Source organism: Stegostoma tigrinum, chromosome 7 (genome assembly GCF_030684315.1).
Source record: "Stegostoma tigrinum isolate sSteTig4 chromosome 7, sSteTig4.hap1, whole genome shotgun sequence".
Taxonomy (NCBI): domain Eukaryota; kingdom Metazoa; phylum Chordata; class Chondrichthyes; order Orectolobiformes; family Stegostomatidae; genus Stegostoma; species Stegostoma tigrinum.
The window spans coordinates 102,898,989-102,921,934 of NC_081360.1; the positions used below are offsets into that span (position 1 = coordinate 102,898,989).

At 53.5% G+C, this 22,946-nt stretch overlaps 1 protein-coding gene across 1 annotated transcript in view; it reads left to right on the plus strand.

Moving 5' to 3' along the window:
- Positions 1–22,946, plus strand: part of spega (striated muscle enriched protein kinase a) — a 274,095-nt gene that overhangs the window by 211,216 nt on the left and 39,933 nt on the right. Inside the window, exons 25-29 of the mRNA XM_059647655.1 lie at positions 511–683; positions 2,873–2,899; positions 12,469–12,621; positions 18,527–18,569; positions 21,075–21,149. Of these exons, the coding sequence (XP_059503638.1) occupies positions 511–683; positions 2,873–2,899; positions 12,469–12,621; positions 18,527–18,569; positions 21,075–21,149 (471 nt within the window). The remainder of the gene's footprint in view (positions 1–510; positions 684–2,872; positions 2,900–12,468; positions 12,622–18,526; positions 18,570–21,074; positions 21,150–22,946) is intronic.

The window sequence follows — 22,946 nt, forward strand, 5'->3', positions numbered from 1 at the left end:
ATTTGAAGCCAAGATGAGATCAGCCATTATTGTATTGAATGGCATAGTAGGCTCAAAGGCCTAGTCCTGCTCTTAGATCTTGTGTTCTCTATGGTGTGGGGCACTCTATTGCCAACCAGAGTAACACTAACAGAATGGGTCCCAATTCCTGCACCAGCTGAGGTTACCGTGAGAGTCTCATCTTCTCAACCTCCCCCTTCACCCGAGGTGTGGTGAACCTCAGAAAAAGCAGGCCCGATGGTGGCTTTACCTCCACCCAGACCAACCAAACTCAGCTTCAAATTTAACAATGAGCCATTACCACCCAATGAGCGCCCCGCCCCGCCATCCCATGAGCAAACCGGTTGGACAAGTTCAACCCAAAACTGGATAAATTGTCAAATGGGATAAGGTTTCAGCGCAACAGGGGAAAGAGCAGGCTGATGGGCTATCAAAGGCACAGTGGGCCGAATGGCTTTCTCGGGTGCTGTAGGGATCAATGCCTGTTCCTCCCGATGTTTTGCCTTGCAGCCAGAAAATATCCTCATGGCAGACGCAGCAAGCGAGAGCATCCGGATCTGCGACTTTGGCAATGCTCAGGCAGTGACTCCGGGAACGCCGCAGTTCTGTCGGTTCGGAACTCCGGAATACGTCTCCCCGGAGATTGTCAATCAGGAGGCAGTCTCAAACGTCACCGATATCTGGTACGTAGCAATCCCTCTCGATGGAAGCGAGAGGGTGAGAGAAGGTCCTGACACACTTCAGTCAAATCCCAGAAACTGTCTGAGAAAATAGCAGATCGAGAGGTCTGCATTGATGTAGCCTCCTTCAGCACCTCAGGGCCTCCCACACGCTCCTGAACAGCCAGTGAAGTACCTTCAAAATGCTCGAATTGATGAAAAGACAGCAGCTGAGACACAGGAACAGGATGGTGTCCCAGCCACTCCCTCAGTGTTATCCTGGGAGTGTCCCTGTGCTGTGGGTGTCGCTGGCTGGGCCCAGCATTTCTTGCCCGTCCCTAGTTGCCCCTTGAGAAGGTGGGGGTGAGCTGCCTTCTTAAATCACTGCAGCCCTCCAGCTGTGGGTTGACTCTCAATGCCCGTAGAGAGGGAATTCCAGGATTTTGACCCAGTGACAGCGAAGGAACAGCAATATATTTCCAAGTCAGGATGGTGAGTGGCTCAGAGGGGAACTTGCAGGGAATGGTGTTCCCATGTGTCTAGATGGAAGTGGCCGTGGGTTTGGAAGCTGCTCACATCCCTGGAATGTTGATTCGGGGTCACTCCCTGAGCCTGGGCTAGTTCCTGTGATAATGCACTGATTAAACATGGACATGGCTGTGGATGGTTTATAGGGAACAGTAAGGTTTGATCGGGATAGGGAACGGTGAGGTTTGACCTGGGATAGGGAACGGTGAGGTTTGACCTGGGATAGGGAACGGTGAGGTTTGACTGGGATAGGGAATGGGGAGGTTTGACCGGGATAGGGAACGGTGAGGTTTGACCGAGATAGGGAATGGTGAGGTTTCACTGGGATAGGGAACGGTGAGGTTTGACCCGGGATAGGGAACAGTGAGGTTTGTCTGGGATAGGGAACAGTGAGGTTTGACACTGTATCGGGAATGGTGAGGTTTGATCGGGATAGGGAACGGTGAGGTTTGACCTGGGATAGGGAACGGTGAGGTTTGTTTGGGATAGGGAGCGGTGAGATTTGACCCGGATAGGGAACGGTGAGGTTTGATCGGGATAGGGAACGGTGAGGTTTGACCCGGAATAGGGAACGGTGAGGTTTGACCTGGGATAGGGAATGGTGAGGTTTGACCGGGATAGGGAACGGTGAGGTTTGACCGGGATAGGGAACAGTGAGGTTTGACCCGGGATAGGGAACGGTGAGGTTTGACCTGGGATAGCGAACGGTGAGGTTCGACCGGGATAGGGAACGGTGAGGTTTGACCCGGGATAGGAACGGTGAGGTTTGACCGGGATAGGGAACGGTGAGGTTTGACCTGGGATAGCGAACGGTGAGGTTTGACCTGGATAGGGAACGGTGAGGTTTGACCGGGATAGGGAACGGTGAGGTTTGACCCGGGATAGGGAATGGTGAGGTTTGACCCGGGATAGGGAACAGTGAGGTTTGACCGGGATAGGGAACGGTGAGGTTTGACCTGGGATAGGGAACGGTGAGGTTTGACCGGGATTGGGAACGGTGAGGTTTGACCTGGGGCAGGGAACGGTGAGGTTTGACCGGGATAGAGAACAGTGAGGTTTGACTGGGATAGGGAACGGTGAGGTTTGACCTGGGATAGGGAACGGTGAGGTTTGACCGGGACAGGGAACGGTGAGGTTTGACCGGGATAGGGAATGGTGAGATTTCACCGGGATAGGGAACGGTGAGGTTTGACCCGGGATAGGGAACGGTGAGGTTTGACCCGGGATGGGGAATGGTGAGGTTTGACCGGGATAGGGAACGGTGAGGTTTGACCCGGGATAGGGAACAGTGAGGTTTGACCTGGGATAGGGAACGGTGAGGTTTGACCGGGATTGGGAATGGTGAGGTTTGACCTGGGACAGGGAACGGTGAGGTTTGACCGGGATAGAGAACGGTGAGGTTTGACTGGGATAGGGAATGGTGAGGTTTGACCTGGATAGGGAACAGTGAGGTTTGACCGGGATAGGGAACAGTGAGGTTTGACGTGGGATAGAGAACGGTGAGGTTTGACTGGGATAGGGAACGGTGAGGTTTGACCGGGATAGGGAACAGTGAGGTTTGACCGGGATAGTTGGCAATCCATTACTGCCTGATGTTGGCACAGCAGCTGGTGAGGGTTGGGGGCTGTTGTTTTTTGGGAAATCTGGTACAGCTGTACTCACTGTGTTATTTTCCTCATTGACAGGCCTGTGGGAGTCATCGCCTACATTGGGTAAGTCTCTGAGAACCTCTCCAGCTTCTAGCAGCCCCTCACAACTCAGGCCATCCCTCAGCCCTGACCACATGCTCCCAATGGCTTATAGATAAAACGAGTGCCAACGACATTTTGGAAAGCAGATACTGCTCACACCATCGTTGCTGTGAGAATTACTCACACTCTTCACTCTTTCCTGAGATGTGGATATCACCAACAACATCAGCGTTTGTCATCGCCCCTAACTGCCCATGAAGTGACTGATGTTTTGGCCCATTTCTCAGAGCAGTTACAAGGCAACCCCTTTTCACACAGTCAGTCACAGGACATTGGAAACATGAACATTCAGAAGGATCGAGGCGAACAGGCCCATAGTTCCCTGAAAGTGATGACACCATTGGATGGTGGTCAGCAAAACATCTGTCAGAGAGAGTAGGGACTGTAGATGCTGGAGAACCCGAGATAACAAAGTGTGGAGCTGGATGAACACAGCAGGCCAAGCAGCATCTCAGGAGCACAAAAGCTGATGTTTCGGGCCTAGACCCTTCATCAGAAATGCAGGAGGGGAAGGGGTTTCTGAAATAAATAGGGACAGAGGGAGAGGCGGATCGAAGCTGGATAGAGGAGAAGATAGGTGGAGAGGAGACAGACAAGTTAAAGGGGCAGGGATGGAGCCTGTAGAGGTGAGTATAAGTGGGGAAGTAAGGAGGGAATAGGTCAGTCTGGGGAGGACGGACAGGTCAAGGAGGTGGGATGAGGTTAGTAGGTAGGAAATGGAGGTGCGGCTTGGGGTGGGAGGAAGGGATGGGTGAGAGGAAGAACAGGTTAGGGAGGCAGAGACAGGTTGGACTGGTTTTGGGACGCAGTGGGGGGAGGGGAAGAGCTGGGCTGGTTGTGTGGTGCAGTGGGGGGAGGGGACGAACTGGGCTGGTTTAGGGATGCAGTAGGGGAAGGGGAGATTTTGAAACTGGTGAAGTCCACATTGATACCATTGGGCTGCAGGGTTCCCAAGCGGAATATGAGTTGCTGTTCCTGCAACCTTCGGGTGGCATCATTGTGGCACTGCAGGAGGCCCATGATGGACATGTCATCTAGAGAATGGGAGGGGGAGTGGAAATGGTTTGCGACTGGGAGGTGCAGTTGTTTATTGCGAACCGAGCAGAGGTGTTCTACAAAGCGGTCCCCAAGCCTCCACTTGGTTTCCTCGATGTAGAGGAAGCCACAATGCGTACAGAGTATGCAGTATAGCGCATTGGCAGATGTGCAGGTGAACCTCTGCTTAATATAGAAAGTCATCTTGGGGCCTGGGATAGGGGTGAGGGAGGAGGTGTGGGGACAAGTGTAGCATTTCCTGCGGTTGCAGGGGAAGGTGCCGGGTGTGGTGGGGTTGGAGGGCAATGTGGAGCGAACAAGGGAGTCACAGAGAGAGTGGTCCCTCCGGAAAGCAGACAAGGGTGGGGATAGAAAAATGTCTTTAGTGGTGGGGTCGGATTGTAGATGGCGGAAGTGTCGGAGAATGATGCGTTGTATCCGGAGGTTGGTGGGGTGGTATGTGAGGACCAGGGGGATTCTCTTTTGGTTGTCATTGCGGGGACAGGGTGTGAGGGAAGAGTTGAGGGAAATGTGGGAGACACGGTCGAGGGCGTTCTCAACCACTGCGGGGGGGGATATTGCCGTCTTTGAAAAACAATGACATCTGAGATATTCGGGAATGGAATGCCTCATCCTGGGAGCTGATGTGGCAGAGGCGAAGGAATTGGTGCAGCATCTTTGCAGGAGGTTGGGTGGGAGGAGGTGTATTCTAGCAAATAGCATGCTCGCGTTCATTGGTCAGGGCATAGAGTATAAAAACCGAAAGAACTGCTGATGCTGTAAATCAGGAACAAAAACAGAATTTGCTGGAAAAGCTCAGCAGGTCTGGCAGCATCTGTGAAAAATAGCTCAGGGTTAACGTTTCGGGTCCGGTGACCCTTCCTCAGAACCGTAAAGGGTCACCAGACCCAAAACGATAACCCTGATTTGTTCCTCACAGATGCTGCCAGACCTGCTGAGCTTTTCCAGCAAATTCTGTTGTTGTTTATCTTGTGTAAAAATTGACAAGAGATGTAGCTGCCTGAAGCTTCACTGAAGCCACATTTGGAATATTGTGCACAGTTCTGTTTGTCACACTTCCAGAAGGATGTGGGGACTTTGGAGAGGGTGCGGAAACAGTTTACGGGGTGTAGGTATTAGCTCTGGGGAGAGATTGGACAAACTTGATTTGTTTTCACTTGAGTGTTGAGGAATGAGGGGTGACCTGATAGAAGTTTAAAAACTCTTGAGAGATGCGGAGAGAATGGATAGCCAGAATGTTTATTCCCAAGGTAGGAATGTCAGATCCCAGAGATCATGGGAACAGCAGATGCTGGAGAATCCGAGATAACAAAATGTGGGGCTGGATGAACACAGCAGGCCCAGCAGCATCTCAGCTCACGGCCCACTGTGTTCATTCAGCCCCACTCGTTATTATCTCAGATACCAGGGGACATAGGTCTAAGGTAAAAGGGGCTAATTTATAGGAGGTGTGAGGGGCAGGTTTAATTTACACAGGGGTTAGTAAGTATCTGGAATGTACTACCAGGGGAGGTGGATACAAAGCAATGTTAAAGAGGAATCTTGACAGATGCATGAGTCGGGAGGAAATAGAGGGGTATAGACCATATCGAGGCAAAATGTTTTTAGATTAGAAAGGCATTGTGTGTCAGTGTGAATTTGGAGGGCCAAAGGGTCTGTTCCTTAGCTTTGTTCTTCTTTATTTGACCATTTGCTGTGGGCCTGGAGTCGCATGTAGGCCAGACCAGAAAAGGATGGCAGATTTCCCTCCCTAAGGGACATGAATGAGACAGATGGGTTTTTAACAACAGTCACTGGTAGTTTCATGGTCACCATCACTGAGACTGGCTTCAACTGCAGATTGTATTAATCGAATTTAAACTTTTCTAACCCCCCCCCAGAGCTTTATCACTCGTTTCTTCAGTGACAGCACCACTTTCCTGATTCTCTGTAACAGTTATCTCCAAAATACTGCATCTCCTTTTGAAAGTTCCTGTCGAATCTGCTTCCACATCGCAGTAACAGGCCAATCAGCCCATCAAGTTCACACTGTCCCTCCAACGAGCATCCCACCTGCTACCCTATCCCTACATTTCCAGTGGCTAGTCCACCCAATCTGCACATCCCTGGACACTATGAGACAGTCTAGCATGGCCAATCCACACTAGCCTGCACATCTTCGGACTGTGGGAGGAAACTGGAGCGCCAGGAGGAAACCCACGCAGACACGGGGAGAATGTGCAAACTCCACACAGACAGTCGCCCGAGGGCGGTCCGTGGTGCTGTGAGGCTGCGGTGCTAACCCACTGAGGCACCGTGCCGCCCTTTCAACTCACTGTGTTTTAAAAAACACAAGCTCTCCTCATCGCTGCCCTCTGGTTCCTTCGCTAATCAGTTGTGCCCTCTAATCCCAAACCCTCCTGCCCCTGGAAACAGCCTCTCCACATTGACTCAACCAAAACCATCACTTTCATAATTTGGAATGCCTTGATGGAATCCCTGTTTGATGCCATCTGCTCAAAGGAGTTTCTCTTATTAGACAGCCAACAGCCTAGAGCCTTAGAACTGTTTGTGATGATGTGGAGATATTGTGGGATGGGATCTGATGGTGTGGTTCTGTAATTTCTGTTGTTGAACGAGGGCTTTGTTCAAAGATTCACTCAGCACTGACCAGCCTGTCCATTGGCAACAGACTGAGGGCAGCAAGCAGTTACATTCTGCCAAATCACATAATATACTGGAGATGCCTCCAGCTGGCTGACAGGACGGACATGCTACAGTAACAAAAACAGAACTTTCTGGAAAAGCTCAGCAGGTCTGGCAGCATCTGTGGAGAGAAGAAGACAGAGTAAACGTTTCTGTGACCCTTCCTCAGAGCTTCTGGTTGGGTTTGAGCGGACCTGAAACATTAACTCTGACTTTTGTTTTTTTCACAGATGCTGCCAGACCTGCTGAGCTTTTCCAGCAACTTCTGTTTTTGTTCCTGATTCACAGCATCCGCAATTGTTTGGCTGCAGAACACTGGAGGTTACAAATCCTACACAACGCACAGTCACACTTCACAGGGGCATCGAAACTGTCACATTCTCCCTGTGTGTTACACAGAACGAGTCAGAAGGTTTATTCATTGGGGAAGAAAGCCTCATCCCACCTTTATTCAATCATTAAGAGTGTTGAAACTTTACTGTTGGTAGGGTTCACAATAGCAGGAGATACCAGCCCCATGGAATGCTCCTCCTGCTGTGTGTTGGAAATCAGGGACACAACCGCTCTCCATAGTAGCTCTGTATAAAGGTAATGTGTTCAGCCTCAGCTCCTGATTTGCTGCATTGTGTGCCTGGAGCTGTGGTTGGACTCGTTATGGAGGATCCATGAGTCTGAGAATGTTGTGAACAGAATGTTTAGTGAGCTGGTCACACCACCAGTAAGGGCTATACAGACAGGGAAGAGTTGGATGGATACCAGGTAGACGAGAAAGTGTGTGCAAGGAAGGACAAAGACGGCGACAGCTTCAGGGAAAGGGGGCTCCGTTGGAAGGGGAACTGATGGGGGGGAGAGCCTTCAGCAGCAGCAGAGACTCTGTCTCCTTGTGCCAGGGTGTCTCAGAGTAGCTACAGGGCGTTGTGAAGGCAGAGAGGAAACAGCCAGCAGCTGTGCTGCTTGTTGGTATTAATGAAATGGAGTAAAATGAAGTCCTGCAACAGGAATTGGGTGGTAGATTAAAGAGGGAAGATCCGAAGACCGTAGTCTCCAGATTACTTCCAGCACTATACTCCGTAGCATCAAGATTTAGGAACATAGAGCTGATTAACACTTGGCTAAAGAGATGGTGTGTGTGCGGCGGGGTGGTCTTTAGATTTTTGGACCATTGGGACAGATTCTGAAGCAGATGGGACCTACACAAGTGGGATGGGTCATATCCGAGCAGCAATGGGCCTGATATCCCAGTTGGGAGGTTTGCTCATGCTGCTGGGAAGTTTGTCAGGGCACTGAGGCACAGAGCAGATGTGCGATCAGGAGCAAGATGCAATCAGATAGAGAAGGAATACCACAACAGTGCAGTAGATGGAGAAGGAATGGGCAGCATAGGGCACGCAGAAGGAGCAGGAACCTAAAATGTATCTGTTTTAATGCACGGAGCTTGGCTGGTGAGGTGGATGGGTTTAGAGCACGTGGGAATATTATATCATCACCGTCACTGAGACACGGTTGAAGGGCAGGCTGGACTGGCAGCTTAATGTCCCAGGGATGTTGGGGGATCTGGAGTCAAAGAGCTGGAGACTTGTGAATTATCGATAAAGGAAGCCATCACTGGTCATGAGGGGAGGATATCCTGGGAAGGTATTTAACCGAGGCTGTCTGGGTGGGACTTATAAATAAAACAGGGTCAACCTCCTTCCTAGGATTCTACTACAGGCCTCCCAGCAGGCAGAGGGAGAGGAGGGAGCAGTGAATTGTACAGTACAGAAGAGATCCTTTGGCCCCTATACTGCCAAAGGGGCGGCACGGTGGCTCAGTGGTTGGCACTGCTGCCTCACAGTGCCAGGGACCCAGGTTCGACTCCAGCCTCGGGTAACTGTCTGTGTGGAGTTTGCACATTCTCCCCGTGTCTGCGTGGGTTTTCTCCCACAGTCCAAAGATGTGTAGGGTGGGTGGATTGGCTGTGCTAAATTGTCCGTAGTGTTCAGGGGTGTGTACAATAGGTGGGTTTTTGAGGGATGGGTCTGGGTGGGATGCTCCAAGGGCCAGTGTGGACTTGTTGGGCCAAAGGGCCTGTTTCCACACTGCAGGGATTCTATGATTAAAAGTACATTAACTGGACAATAGCCCTACTTTCTAGCACTATGCCCCACTGTAGGCAAATCACAGAAAGGTGAGAGAGAAATGGGTTTACAGTCGTAGGGGATTTCAACTTTGCTATCATTAACTGGGCTCGCCTTAGAGTGAAAGGATTAGATGGTGTGGAATTTTTAGAGTGAATCCAGAAGAATTGTTTTACAGCAGCATGTGGATAGTCCGACTAGAGACAGGGCAGTGCTAGACCTAATCCTAGAGAATGAAGCTGGCCAAGTGGTTGAAGTTTCAGTGGGCGAACATTTTGGGGAATAGTGACCATAATTCTAAGTTTCAAAGTCACTATGCAGAGAGATAAGGATGGCGCAGAGGACAAGTGTGTAAACTGGGTGAAGGCTGATTTCAATGTCATGAGACAGGGTCCGGCAAACAGACTGGGAGCAGCTACTGATAGATTGGTCTACATTTTGAATGTGGGAGTCTTTTAAAAATAGTGCAGCGAGAATTCAGGGCCAGTGTGTTCCTCTAAGTGAGAAGTACAGGGACACAGGTCCAGGGAACCCTGAATGTCCAGGGATATAGAGTTTGATAGAGAAAAAGAAGGAAGTATGTATCAGATACAGAGCATTAAAAACAGGGGAAACACTTCACAAGTATAGAGAGTGTACAGGATTCCTTAGAAAGGAAATTAGGAAGACAAAGAGGGGCCATGAAACATCTTTGATAATGGGAACTGCAGATGCTGGAGAATCCAAGATAACAAAGTGTGGGACTGGATGAACACAGCAGGCCAAGCAGTGTCTTAGGAGCACAAAAGTTGACGTTTCGGGCCTAGACCCTTCATCAGAAGAGGATATTTAATAGAAAAGAGATATTTAATACTTCACTGGCCATAGGTGAAGTGCCAAGTGCCTGGAGGATGGCCACTGTGGTTCCTTTTCTCGAAGGACAGCAGTAATAGGCCAGGTGATTACAGACCAGTTAGTCTGACATCAGTGATGGGTAAATATTGGAAAAAATTCTGATGGGCAGGATTAATCAGCACTTGGAAAGGCAGTGATTGATCAGGGATGGTCAACACAGATTTGTTCAAGGCAGATTCTGTCTGACTAGTTGAGTTTTAATGTAAAGTTGACGAAATATATTGATGAGGGTAGTTCTGTTGATGTGGTTTACACAGACTTAAGGCGTTTGTCAAGGTCCCATATGGAAGGCTGGTCCAAAAGGTAAGAGCCAAGGCAAGGTGGGAAACTGGATCCAAAATTAGCTTACAAATAGAAGACAGTGTGATGTTGGAAGGTTGTTTTTGCAATTGGAAGCCTATGACCAGTGGTGAATCCACAGGGACTGGAGCTGGGATCCTTGCTGTTTGTGATATATATTAATGACCTGGATGTGAACATAGAAGATATATTTAGTAAGTTTGCAGATGGCACAAAAATGAGTGATGTTGCTTGTGAGGAGCATGGTATCCAGACTATAGCCTGAAATTGATCCGCTAGTAAAGTGGGCAGGGCAATGGTGGTGGCATTTAATCTTTAAGTGTGAGGTGGTGCATTTTGGGAGGCCTAATAAGGAAGGGACATACACAGTGAATGGTCGGGACATAGGGAGTACTGACAAATAAAAGGGACCTTGGTGTACATGTCTATAGATCCCTGAAGGTTTCAGCACAGGTAGACAATGTGCTGAAGGAGGCATAGGGAATACTTGCCTTCATTAGCCAGGGTCGGTAGAAGAATGGATGTTGATTTTTTAAGAACTTAGAACATTATTAAAGGGGCTGGACAGGGTAGAGGCAGGAAGGATGGGGTCCCCTACTGAGGAGGGGGCAGGGGGAGAGCAGTGTTGAGGGACTAAGAATGAGGGGCTGACCTTTTGGACTGAGAAGAGAAGGAATTTCCTCACTCAGAGGGCAGTGATTGTGTGGGATTCTCTACGCCAGACAGCTGTAGGTGATTGGACACTGAGCAGGCTCAACACGAGAACCAGGAGCAGGAGGAGGCCATTCAGCCCCTCAAGCCTGTTCTGTCATTTAGTACAGTCATTGCTGATCACTATTCGGCCTCTCCTCCCACCTTCCTGCTCACTCCCCATAACCCTTTAACCCAGGACTAATCAAAAATCTGTCTCGCCTTAAATTTACTCAAAGTCCCAGCGTCCACTGCACTCTGGGGGGAGAGAATTCCACAGATTTACCAGAAGTAATTTCTTTGTTTTAAATCTGTTTCCCCTTATCCTAAAACTATGGCCCCTGCTTCCAGATTTCAGGAATCGTCCTCTCTACATCTGCCCTTCCAATGTTAAACACTTCCATTAGCTCTCCTCTCATTCTCCTCAACTCCAGAGAGTATCAGCCTAAACCGCTCAACCTCAGAATGATTGATAGCTTCTCAATTCTAGTGACATCAAGGAACTTGGAGATGGAAATGGGGAAGTGACATTAAAGCACATGACCAGCAACGACAAGAAAGGACAGTGCACCCCTGAATCGCTGAATGGCCCACTGTTGTTCCTGTGTGCTCTTGTCCCAGGGATTAGTGAGTGTGGAGAGACGGGAGAAGCTGGGATCTTCCTCCTCACAGCAGAGACGGTTGGGAGGGCGATTTCGTTGAGATGTTCAAACTCATGGGAGGCTTTGAGGGAGTGTTTCCAGGGGCAGGAGGGTCAGAAGCCATAGGGGTCACAGATTGAAGGGAATCAGCAAAAGTACAGAGGTTGGGGGGAGATGACAAGGGTGTCATCAGTAGAAGCAGATTCACCAGGAATTCAATGAAAAGGAATTAGAAGGATACTTAAGAGGAACAATTTGGTCGAGCTGTGGGAAAATCGATTCTGACAGAGTCACAGAATCATTACAGTGCAAAATGACGAGGCCATTCATACCATCATGCCTGTACCGTTCCATTACCTAGCACCAAACTCTTGCCTTTGACCCATCTCCCTGCTCACTATTTCTATCCCAATAACCGTCCAATGCCCCTCTCTAATGCCTCAGTTGAACCTGCCGCCCCCACATTTCCAGGCAGTGTCTTCCAGACCCTAACTACTCGCTGAGAGACATTTTTGTGCTTCTCCAGCATACCGTCCTACATCTATCTCCCTCCCATCCCTGTTCAGTTCACAAGCAGGAACAGTTTCTCCCTGCCTCCTCACACCAGCCCATGTTAACCTCTGTCCAATCTCCCTCTCATCCTTCCTCTCTCCCAGGGGAACTGTCCCAACGTATTCAATCTCTCCTCATCGCTGACATTTCCCATCCTTTAAACCATTCCTGTAAATCATTCCTGCACTCTCTCCAATACACGCACACCTTTCCCATCATGTTACTCTCACAACTGTATAAAATACTCTAGCTGAGGTCCAACAAGGGTCTTGTATGTAAACACCCAGCTCGCTCTGCCCCTGCTCCCCGTTTAGAATTGCACCCCTTATTTTACATGGACTTTCAGTGTTCTTCTGAACAAAGTGCATCATTTCATATTTCTCTGCATTGAACCTCATCTGTACGCCACATCCAATAACTTTATGAATGTCCTTTGGAAGTCACACAGAATGAGCTGGGAGTGGAGTGGGATGGAGACGGGGCGCAGGCTTGATCAGCCGAGACCCCAGGCGAAGTGAGCCCCCCCCCCCCAGACATGGTGTGTGGATTGCATTCTGACCGAGAGTTGGTGAATTTCTCTCCCTGTCCCCTCCAGCCTGACTGGGATCTCCCCGTTTCACGGCGAGAATGACAAGTCCACATTGTTTAACGTGAGAAATTACAACGTGGCTTTCGAGGAGAACATGTTTGTGAGCCTGAGCCGAGAATCCAGGGGATTCGTCATCACCCTCCTGGTGGACAGCGCACAGTAAGTACCTGAGTGGGGATCTTGGGGGTCAGCTCCCCGCCCTCCCTAACCCAGGGTGTGGGTCGGCTCCCCACCCTCCCTAACCCCTGGTGGGGAGTGTGGGAGTGTGAAGGAGGGGAGCGTGAATGTGTGAGAATGGGGACTGTGGGTGTCTGAGGGTGGGGAGTGTGGATGTGTGAGGGTGGAGAGTGTGGGTGTGTGTGTGTGGGGAGTGTGAGGGTGGGGAGTGTCGGTGTGTGAGGGAAGGGAGCGTGAATGTGTGAGGATGGGGACTGTGGGAGTGCGAGGGTGGGGAGTGTGGGTGTGTGAGGGAAGAGAGCGTGAGTGTGTGAGGATGGGGACAGTAGGTATGTGAGGGTGGAGAGTGTGGGTGTGTGTGTGTGGGGAGTGTGGGGGAGGGGAGTGTGGGTGTGTGAGGGAGGGGAGTGTGAGTATGTGAGGATGGGGACTGTGGGTGTGTGAGGGTGGGGAGTGTGGGTGTGGGTGTGTGTATGTGGAGAGTGTGGGTGTGTGAGGGAGGGGAGTGTGAGTATGTGAGGATGGGGACTGTGGGTGTGCGAGGGTGGGGAGTGTGGGTGTGGGTGTGGGTGTGTGTGTGTGTGTGGGGAGTGTGGATGTGTGAGGGTGGGGAGTGCGGGTGTGTGAGGGTGGGGAGTGTGGATGTGTGAGGGTGGGGAGTGTGGATGTGTGAGGGTGGGGAGTGTGGGTGTGTGCGAATGGGGAGTGTGGGTGTGTGAGGATGGGGACTGTGGGTGTGTGAGGGTGGACAGTGTGTGTGGGTGTGTGTGCGAATGGGGAGTGTGGGTTTGTGCGAATGGGGAGTGTGGGTGTGTGCGAATGGGGAGTGTGGGTGTATGAGGATGGGGGATGTGGGTCTGTGACGGTGGGGAGTGTGGGTGTGTGTGGTTGGGGAGTGTGGGTGACTGACGGTGGGGAGTGTGGGTGTGTGTGGGTGTGGAGTGTGGGTGACTGACGGTGGGGAGTGTGGGTGTGTGTGGGTGGGGAGTGTGGGTGTGTGAGGGGGGGGAGTGTGGGTGACTGACGGTGGGGAGTGTGGGTGTGTGAGGGTGGGGAGTGTGGGTGACTGACGGTGGGGAGTGTGGGTGTGTGAGGGTGGGGAGTGTGGGTGACTGACGGTGGGGAGTGTGGGTGTGTGTGGGTGTGTGAGGGTGGGGAGTGTGGGTGACTGATGGTGGGGAGTGTGGGTGTGTGAGGGTGGGGAGTGTGGGTGGCTGACGGTGGGGAGTGTGGGTGTGTGAGGGTGGGGAGTGTGGGTGTGTGAGGGTGGGGAGTGTGGGTGACTGATGGTTGGGAGTATGGGTGTGTGAGGGTGGGGAGTGTGGGTGTGTGAGGGTGGGGAGTGTGGGTGACTGACGGTGGGGAGTGTGGGTGTGTGAGGGTGGGGAGTGTGGGTGTGTGTGGGTGGGGAGTGTGGGTGTGTGTGGCTGGGGAGTGTGGGTGTCTGAGGGTGGGGAGTGTGGGTGTGTGAGGGTGGGGAGTGTGGGTGACTGATGGTGGGGAGTGTGGGTGTGTGTGGGTGGGGAGTGTGGGTGTGTGAGGGTGGGGAGTGTGGGTGACTGATGGTGGGGAGTGTGGGTGTGTGTGGCTGGGGAGTGTGGGTGTGTGAGGGTGCGGAGTGTGGGTGTGTGTGGGTGGGGAGTGTGGGTGTGTGAGGGTGGGGAGTGTGGGTGTGTGTGGGTGGGGAGTGTGGGTGTGTGAGGGTGGGGAGTGTGGGTGTGTGTGGCTGGGGAGTGTGGGTGTGTGAGGGTGGGGAGTGTGGGTGTGTGTGGCTGGGGAGTGTGGGTGTGTGAGGGTGGGGAGTGTGGGTGTGTGAGGGTGGGGAGTGTGGGTGTGTGTGGCTGGGGAGTGTGGGTGTGTGTGGCTGGGGAGTGTGGGTGTGTGAGGGTGGGGAGTGTGGGTGTGTGTGGCTGGGGAGTGTGGGTGTGTGAGGGTGGGGAGTGTGGGTGTGTGTGGGTGGGGAGTGTGGGTTTGTGAGGGTGGGGAGTGTGGGTGTGTGTGGCTGGGGAGTGTGGGTGTGTGAGGGTGGGGAGTGTGGGTGTGTGTGGCTGGGGAGTGTGGGTGTGTGAGGGTGGGGAGTTTGGGTGTGTGAGGGTGGGGAGTGTGGGTGTGTGTGGGTGGGGAGTGTGGGTGTGTGAGGGTGGGGAGTGTGGGTGTGTGAGGCTGGGGAGTGTGGGTGTGTGAGGGTGGGGAGTGTGTGTGTGTGTGTGGCTGGGGAGTGTGGGTGTGTGAGGGTGGGGAGTGTGGGTGTGTGTGGCTGGGGAGTGTGGGTGTGTGAGGGTGGGGAGTGTGGGTGTGTGAGGGTGGGGAGTGTGGGTGTGTGTGGCTGGGGAGTGTGGGTGTGTGAGGGTGGGGAGTGTGGGTGTGTGTGGGTGGGGAGTGTGGGTGTGTGTGGCTGGGGAGTGTGGGTGTGTGAGGGTGGGGAGTGTGGGTGTGTGTGGGTGGGGAGTGTGGGTGTGTGAGGGTGGGGAGTGTGGGTGTGTGTGGCTGGGGAGTGTGGGTGTGTGAGGGTGGGGAGTGTGGGTGTGTGTGGGTGGGGAGTGTGGGTGTGTGTGGCTGGGGAGTGTGGGTGTGTGAGGGTGGGGAGTGTGGGTGTGTGTGGGTGGGGAGTGTGGGTGTGTGAGGGTGGGGAGTGTGGGTGTGTGTGGCTGGGGAGTGTGGGTGTGTGAGGGTGGGGAGTGTGGGTGTGTGTGGGTGGGGAGTGTGGGTGTGTGTGGCTGGGGAGTGTGGGTGTGTGAGGGTGGGGAGTGTGGGTGTGTGAGGGTGGGGAGTGTGGGTGTGTGTGGCTGGGGAGTGTGGGTGTGTGAGGGTGGGGAGTGTGGGTGTGTGTGGCTGGGGAGTGTGGGTGTGTGAGGGTGGGGAGTGTGGGTGTGTGTGGGTGGGGAGTGTGGGTGTGTGTGGCTGGGGAGTGTGGGTGTGTGTGGCTGGGGAGTGTGGGTGTGTGTGGGTGGGGAGTGTGGGTGTGTGAGGGTGGGGAGTGTGGGTGTGTGAGGGTGGGGAGTGTGGGTGTGTGTGGCTGGGGAGTGTGGGTGTGTGAGGGTGGGGAGTGTGGGTGTGTGTGGGTGGGGAGTGTGGGTGTGTGTGGCTGGGGAGTGTGGGTGTGTGAGGGTGGGGAGTGTGGGTGTGTGTGGGTGGGGAGTGTGGGTGTGTGAGGGTGGGGAGTGTGGGTGTGTGTGGCTGGGGAGTGTGGGTGTGTGAGGGTGGGGAGTGTGGGTGTGTGTGGGTGGGGAGTGTGGGTGTGTGTGGCTGGGGAGTGTGGGTGTGTGAGGGTGGGGAGTGTGGGTGTGTGTGGGTGGGGAGTGTGGGTGTGTGAGGGTGGGGAGTGTGGGTGTGTGTGGCTGGGGAGTGTGGGTGTGTGAGGGTGGGGAGTGTGGGTGTGTGTGGCTGGGGAGTGTGGGTGTGTGAGGGTCACAAGGCGACACTCTGTTGTAGTTCCTGAGCTCCCCACTGGGACAGTTCCCGCTGTCCGTTCCCATTTTAACCCCGGCCTGGGATTGTGAGCTGCCATTTCCCAACGTTGTCTCAGTGTCACTCACAGACGAGTTCCTCCTCCATCGCGTTACCGATCCCCACCTGCCTCAGCTGAGTGACTGCAGAAACCTTCATGCCTTTCCAGCCTGTGGACCTGCCCATAGTAGTCCCATGCTGACCGATCTCCGACATTCTCAACATCTACACCCCCCCACCCCATGCTGCTGTCTATACACCAACATGCTCTCGGCCTCCTTTTGCCAATTCCCCCAGTTCCCGCGTGGGCACTGACTGACCCCTCACTGACAACTGATGGTCACTGACCCCTAACCCTCACTCACCATCGCTGACCCACTCTGACCGCCGATCCTCACTGACCCATTACTGACTCTCAGTGACCCCTCACTGACCTATCACTGGCTGTCACTGACCCTCTCTGACCACTGACCCTCTCTGACCACTGGCACTCACTGACCACTGGCCCTCTCTGACCACTGATCCTCACTGACCACTGGCACTCACTGACCACTGACCCTACCTGACCACTGATCCTCACTGACCACTAACCCTATCTGACCAGTGACCCTCACTGACCATGGACCCTCACTGACTACCAACCCACACTGACCACAGAAACTCTCTAACTACTGACCCTCTCTGACCACGGACCCACACTGACCATGGACCCTCTCTGACCACGGACCCACACTGACCATGGACCTCTCTGACCACGGACCCACACTGACCATGGACCCTCTCTGACCACGGATCCACACTGACCACGGAACCTCTCTGACCACGGATCCACACTGACCATGGACCCTCTCTGACCACGGATCCACACTGACCATGGACCTCTCTGACCACGGACCCACACTGACCACGGAACCTCTCTGACTACTGACCAGCTCCGGAACCTGACCCTCTCTGACTGTGGGTCCTCACTGATCCTCACTTCCTCTCTCCCTCTTTCTTCCCTACTTCATAACATTGCTTAAACCAGGCTAGAGGAAATGAATATCCTCCTGCTGTTACTGTGTAAGAGGATTGAGGGGCTGAATGGCCTCCTGCTGTCCTGTGTTAGAGGATTGAGGGGCTGAATGGCCTCCTGCTGTCCTGTGTAAGAGGATTGAGGGGCTGAATGGCCTCCTGCTGTTGCTCTGTAATTAGTCTGATTGAGCAGTGACTTGGAGACCTCACCGCTGCCTGCAATTCAGGCACAGGAGCCATCACCTGGACCATCAGCAAAATACCCAGCAAGGTGCAATCCAAGCGAGGCTTCCTCCCGCGCTGTCCCACTTACAAAACACAATCGAGTGGGTTTATACTTGAAATAAAATCGATAAACACCAGCAAGTAAGACAAAGTGATCAAAGCGAAGAACTTCCTCCAGAGAGCCTTGTGACTTTCAGACCATCCCTGAGATTGTGAAGAATGAATGTTGTTGTTGTATATTGGGAGCTATAACAGCTGACATTACACAGCAAGCTCTCCCTCAGTACAGACCCTCCGACAGAGCGGCACTCCCTCAGCACTGACCCTCCGACAGTGCGGCGCTCCCTCAGCACTGACCCTCCGACAGTGCGGCACTCCCTCAGCACTGACCCTCCGACAGTGCTGCACTCCCTCAGCACTGACCCTCTGACAGTGCGGTGCTCCCTCAGCACTGACCCTCCGACAGTGCAGCACTCCCTCAGTACTGACCCTCCGACAGTGCGGCGCTCCCTCAGCACTGACCCTCCGACAGTGCGGCACTCCCTCAGCACTGACCCTCCGACAGTGCGGCACTCCCTCAGTACTGACCCTCCGACAGTGCGGCACTCCCTCAGTACTGACCCTCCGACAGTGCGGCACTCCCTCAGCACTGACCGTCCGACAGTGCGGCACTCCCTCAGCAGTGACCCTCCGACAGTGTGGCGCTCCCTCAGTACTGACCCTCCGACAGTGCGGCACTCCCTCAGCACTGACCCTCCGACAGTGCGGCGCTCCCTCAGCAGTGACCCTCTGACAGTGCGGCGCTCCCTCAGCACTGACCCTCTGACAGTGTGGCGCTCCCTCAGTACTGCCCCTCCGACAGTGCAGCACTCCCTCAGTAATGACCCTCTGACAGTGCGGCGCTCCCTCAGTACTGCCCCTCCGACAGTGCAGCGCTCCCTTAGCACTGACCCTCCGACAGTGCAGCACTCCCTCAGCACTGACCCTCTGACAGTGCGGCGCTCCCTCAGCACTGACCCTCTGACAGTGCGGCGCTCCCTCAGCACTGACCCTCCGACAGTGCAGCACTCCCTCAGTAATGACCCTCTGACAGTGCGGCGCTCCCTCAGTACTGACCCTCCGACAGTGCGCTTCTCCCTCAGCAGTGACCCTGCTCCCTTCGTCTGGATGTTCTCTCACTGCGTTTGCTTCCTGTTTCTAGGAGACCGTCTGCGGATGAGTGTCTGCAACACGCCTGGTTTTCTGTGAGTATGACTTTGTGTACATGTGTGTATTAACCAGGGAATTTGTAGACAGGGTTCTTCATGTCCTGGATGGGCCATTCAGTGCTATCCCCTTCCTGACAGGGATGTCAAACTCTCTTAGTGTTGTCCTCGAATCAGCGTGAGAATCGGTTCATTATTTGTCGAGATTTGGTATTGTACCTTCGCAGTTATAGCATGATCTGGAGGGAATTTAGCTGTGAACCAGCACGGGCACGAGGGGCCAAATGGCTTGTTTCTCTGCTTCTACCAATTTTAAGGTTCTTGGAATCTTACTGTGTAATTCCCACCAGAATGTGAGGGAAGGCTCGTTGTGTCAGACGTTTTCAGAGGGAGGAGCCATTGTTTCATGTTGGTGACTTTTTGTCCAATAACACACCCCCCGCCGCAGTGGATAGTTCCTCTTAGAAACACAGGGAATAAGAGCAGGAAGAGGCCATTCAACCCTTCCAGCCTGTTGAGCTATTCAATACAATCAGGTCCGATCATCCAATTGACTCCAACTTTCTCCATTTGGTCCCAAGAACTATAACTCCTTCCTGAAAACACTCAGTGTTTTAACCTCAGCTCCTTTCTGTGGCAGAGAATTCCACAACTTCCCCACTCTCTGAGTGAGGACATTTCTCCCCATCCCAGTCCTGAATGGTCCATCCCACACCTTTACACTGTGTCCCCTGTTTCTGGACTCCCTGGTCATTGGGAACGTCCATCCTGTGTTAACCCTGTCTGGTCCTGTTTGAATTTTATTGGTTTCTCTGAGATCCACCGCCCCCCCAATTCTTGTAAACTCCAGTGAATATAATCCTAACTGATCCAGTCTGTCCCCATACGTCAGTCCTGCCACCCCAGGGATCAGTCTGGGAGACTTTTGTTGCTCTCCCTCCATCGCCAGAACATCCTTCCTCAGGCACAGAGACCAAAACTGTACACATTACTCCAGGTGTGGTCTCCAAGGCCCCTGTATAATTGCAGCGAGACAGCCCAGTTCCAATTTACCATTTGCCCCTGTTACTGCCTGCTGCCCCTGCAAGGTTTATTCTCAGTGATTGGAGCATGGAGACACCCGGGTCTCACTGTGCATCCCCCTTTTCCCAATCCATCACCAGGCACAGACTGATCTGCCTTCCTGCTTCTGCTCCCAAACCGGATAAACTTCCCATTATGCTGCTCTGCTACGCATTTGCCCACTCACTCGGTCTGTCACACTTCTGTAAGCCAAAACAAATAAACCTCAGGGACAGGAGTCCTGCTGAGCCCAGTCTGAAATCAATGTGCAAAACTGACAGACCGGGACACAGCCTCCAACAATCCTTTCCATCACATCCAACCAGATATACCCACACACACCAAATACACACTCACGCACACACTCACACGCGCACACACACACACACGCACGCGCACACACGCACACGCACGCACGCACACGCACGCGCACACACGCACGCACACACACACACACACACATGCGCACACACACACGCGCACACACACACGCGCACACACTCACACTCATACACACACACTCACATTCACACGCGAACACACTCACACATGCACACACGCACACATACATACACACACAGACACAGACACACACACAGACACACAAACACGCAGTCACACTCACACAGACACACACACACAGACACAGACACACACACGCAGACACACTCACACTCACACAGACACAGACACACACACACACAGACACAGACAGACACACACACACACACTCACACATAGATACACACACGCAGACACACACACATAGACACAGACACACAGACACACACACACACACACAGACACACACACACACACACACACACATACACACACACACACACACACACACAGACACACACGCAGACACACACACACACACACACACCACAGGAATACCCCAGGACTGACACAGGAGAAGGAAACTGACAAATCCCACTCCGACTCTCCTAAGGATGTTGAAACCCTAATCCAGGAGATCTTCTAGATCTAGTTACCTCTAGAAAGATGCTCAGAATCACAAAACTGACAGCGTTAGACCAAGAACAAGGGACAATACGGCATAGAACGGGGTCCTTTGGCCCACTAAACCTGCCCCGACACATGACACCTTTCTAAACCAAAAACCTTTTGCCTCTATACAGACGGAATCCCCCTGATCCCTGGCGATTCCTGCATCTCTCAAGGTGTGCCTCTTGTTATTATCTCTGCCTTCACCTCCTCCTCTGGCAGTGCATTTCCAGGCCCTTAGCACCCTGTGTTTACAAAGCCTGCCCCTCACATATCCTTTAAACATTCCCCTTTTGGTTTGGGTGTGTGGGTTTGGGAGGTGCTGACTAAGGGGCTTTGGTGAATTTCTGCAGTGCATCTTATAACTGACACACACTGAGTTCCGGTGGTGGAGGGAATGGACGTCTGAGGATGGAATGCCAACCGAGCGGGGACTGCTTTGTCCCTCATTCTGAGCTTGCTGTTTTTCAGAGTATCTTTACCGTGAAGGGGAAGGTGATTAACACTGAGCAGCTGAAGATCCTGGTGTCCCGTCGACGATGGCAGGTCAGTTTACAGAAACTAAAACAGAAGTTGCTGGAAAAGCTCAGCAGGTCTGGCAGCATCTGTGAAGGAAATTACAGTGTAGAAACAGGTCATTCGGCCCGTCAAGTCCATCCTGACCCTCAGAGTATCCCAACCAGACCCATTCCGCCACACCACCTAATTGACACACCCCTGAACACTACGGACAATTTAGCATGGCCAATCCACCCTAGCCTGCACATCTTTGGGCTGTAAGAGGAAACTGGAGCACCCAGAGGAAACCCACACAGATTCAGGGAGAATAGGACAGGGCCTGGGAGGGGGGGCATGGCCCCAGGAGGGGGCGGGGACCAGGAGTGGAATGGGGACCGGGAGGGGGCCAAGGGCCTTGGGAGCGGGACGGGGCCTCGGGAAGGGGACAGGAACCGGGTGTGGGACAGGGGCCGGGAGGGGGATGGGGGCTGAGAAGGGGACAGGAGCCAGGAGGGGGACAGGGCCAGGGAGGGGTAACAGGGCCCAGGAGGGGGAACAGGGGCCAGAGTCGGACAGGGCCTCGGAGGGGTAACAGGGCCCAGGAGGGGGAACAGGGGCCGGGAGGAGGAACAGGGGCCGGAATGGGACATGAGCTGGGAGTGGGACAGAGGCCGGGATTGGGACAGGCCTGACTGACTCGGTGGGGGGGAGACAGGGCCTGGGATGGGGATAGGGGCTGGGAGGGGCCAGGGGCCAGAAGTGGGACAGGGCCTCAGAGGGGCACATGGTCCCAGTTGGAGGACAGGGGCCGGGCGTGGGACAGGCCCAAGAGGGGGACAGGGCCCTGGAGGGGGACAGGGACCAGGAGTGGGACAGGGATCAAGATGGGTCAGGGCCCGGGAGGGGGAGCAGGGTCCGGAAGTGGGACAAAGCCTGGAGGAGCCCGGGGCCGGGAGGGGAAACATGGGCCAGAGTGGGGTAGGGGCTGGGAGTGGGACAGGCTCAGGAGGGAGACAGGGCCCAAGAGGGGATTGGGACCGGGAGGGGTACAGGGCCCGAGAGGGGAATGGGGCCGAGAGGGGGACAGGGACCACGGGGGCTCAAACTCGATTCAGTGAGTTCCTTCTGAAGCTATTGCCTGGCTCTGTTCTCCCAATGTCCCCAAAGTGTCCTCAAAGAGCCTCACTTTATATTTCAGAGATAATGGGAGCTGCAGATGCTGGAGAATCCGAGATAACAAAGTGTGGAGCTGGATGAACACAGCAGGCCAAGCAGCATCTCAGGAGCACAAAAGCTGACGTTTCGGGCCTAGACCCTTCATCAGAGATCACTTCATATTTCTGCAGTTTATTTACCTTTGCATTGCTCTTTGGCTCAAAGCTGAAACCTCCTCCCTCACCCCGATCCCTGGCCCCAAGATGACTTGCCATGTTAAGCAGATGTTCACCTGCACATCTGCCAATGTGGTATACTGCATCCACTGTACCCGGTGTGGCTTCCTCTACATTAGGAAAACCAAGCGGAGGCTTGGGGACCGCTTTGCAGAACACCTCCGCTCGGTTCGCAATAAACAACTGCACCTCCCAGTCGCAAACCATTTCCACTCCCCCTCCCATTCTCTAGATGACATGTCCATCATGGGCCTCCTGCAGTGCCACAATGATGCCACCCGAAGGTTGCAGGAACAGCAACTCATATTCCGCCTGGGAACCCTGCAGCCATATGGTATCAATGTGGACTTCACCAGCTTCAAAATCTCCCCTTCCCCCACCGAATCCCAAAACCAGCCCAGTTCATCCCCTCCCCCACTGCATCCCAAAACCAGCCCAGCTCTTCCCCTCCACC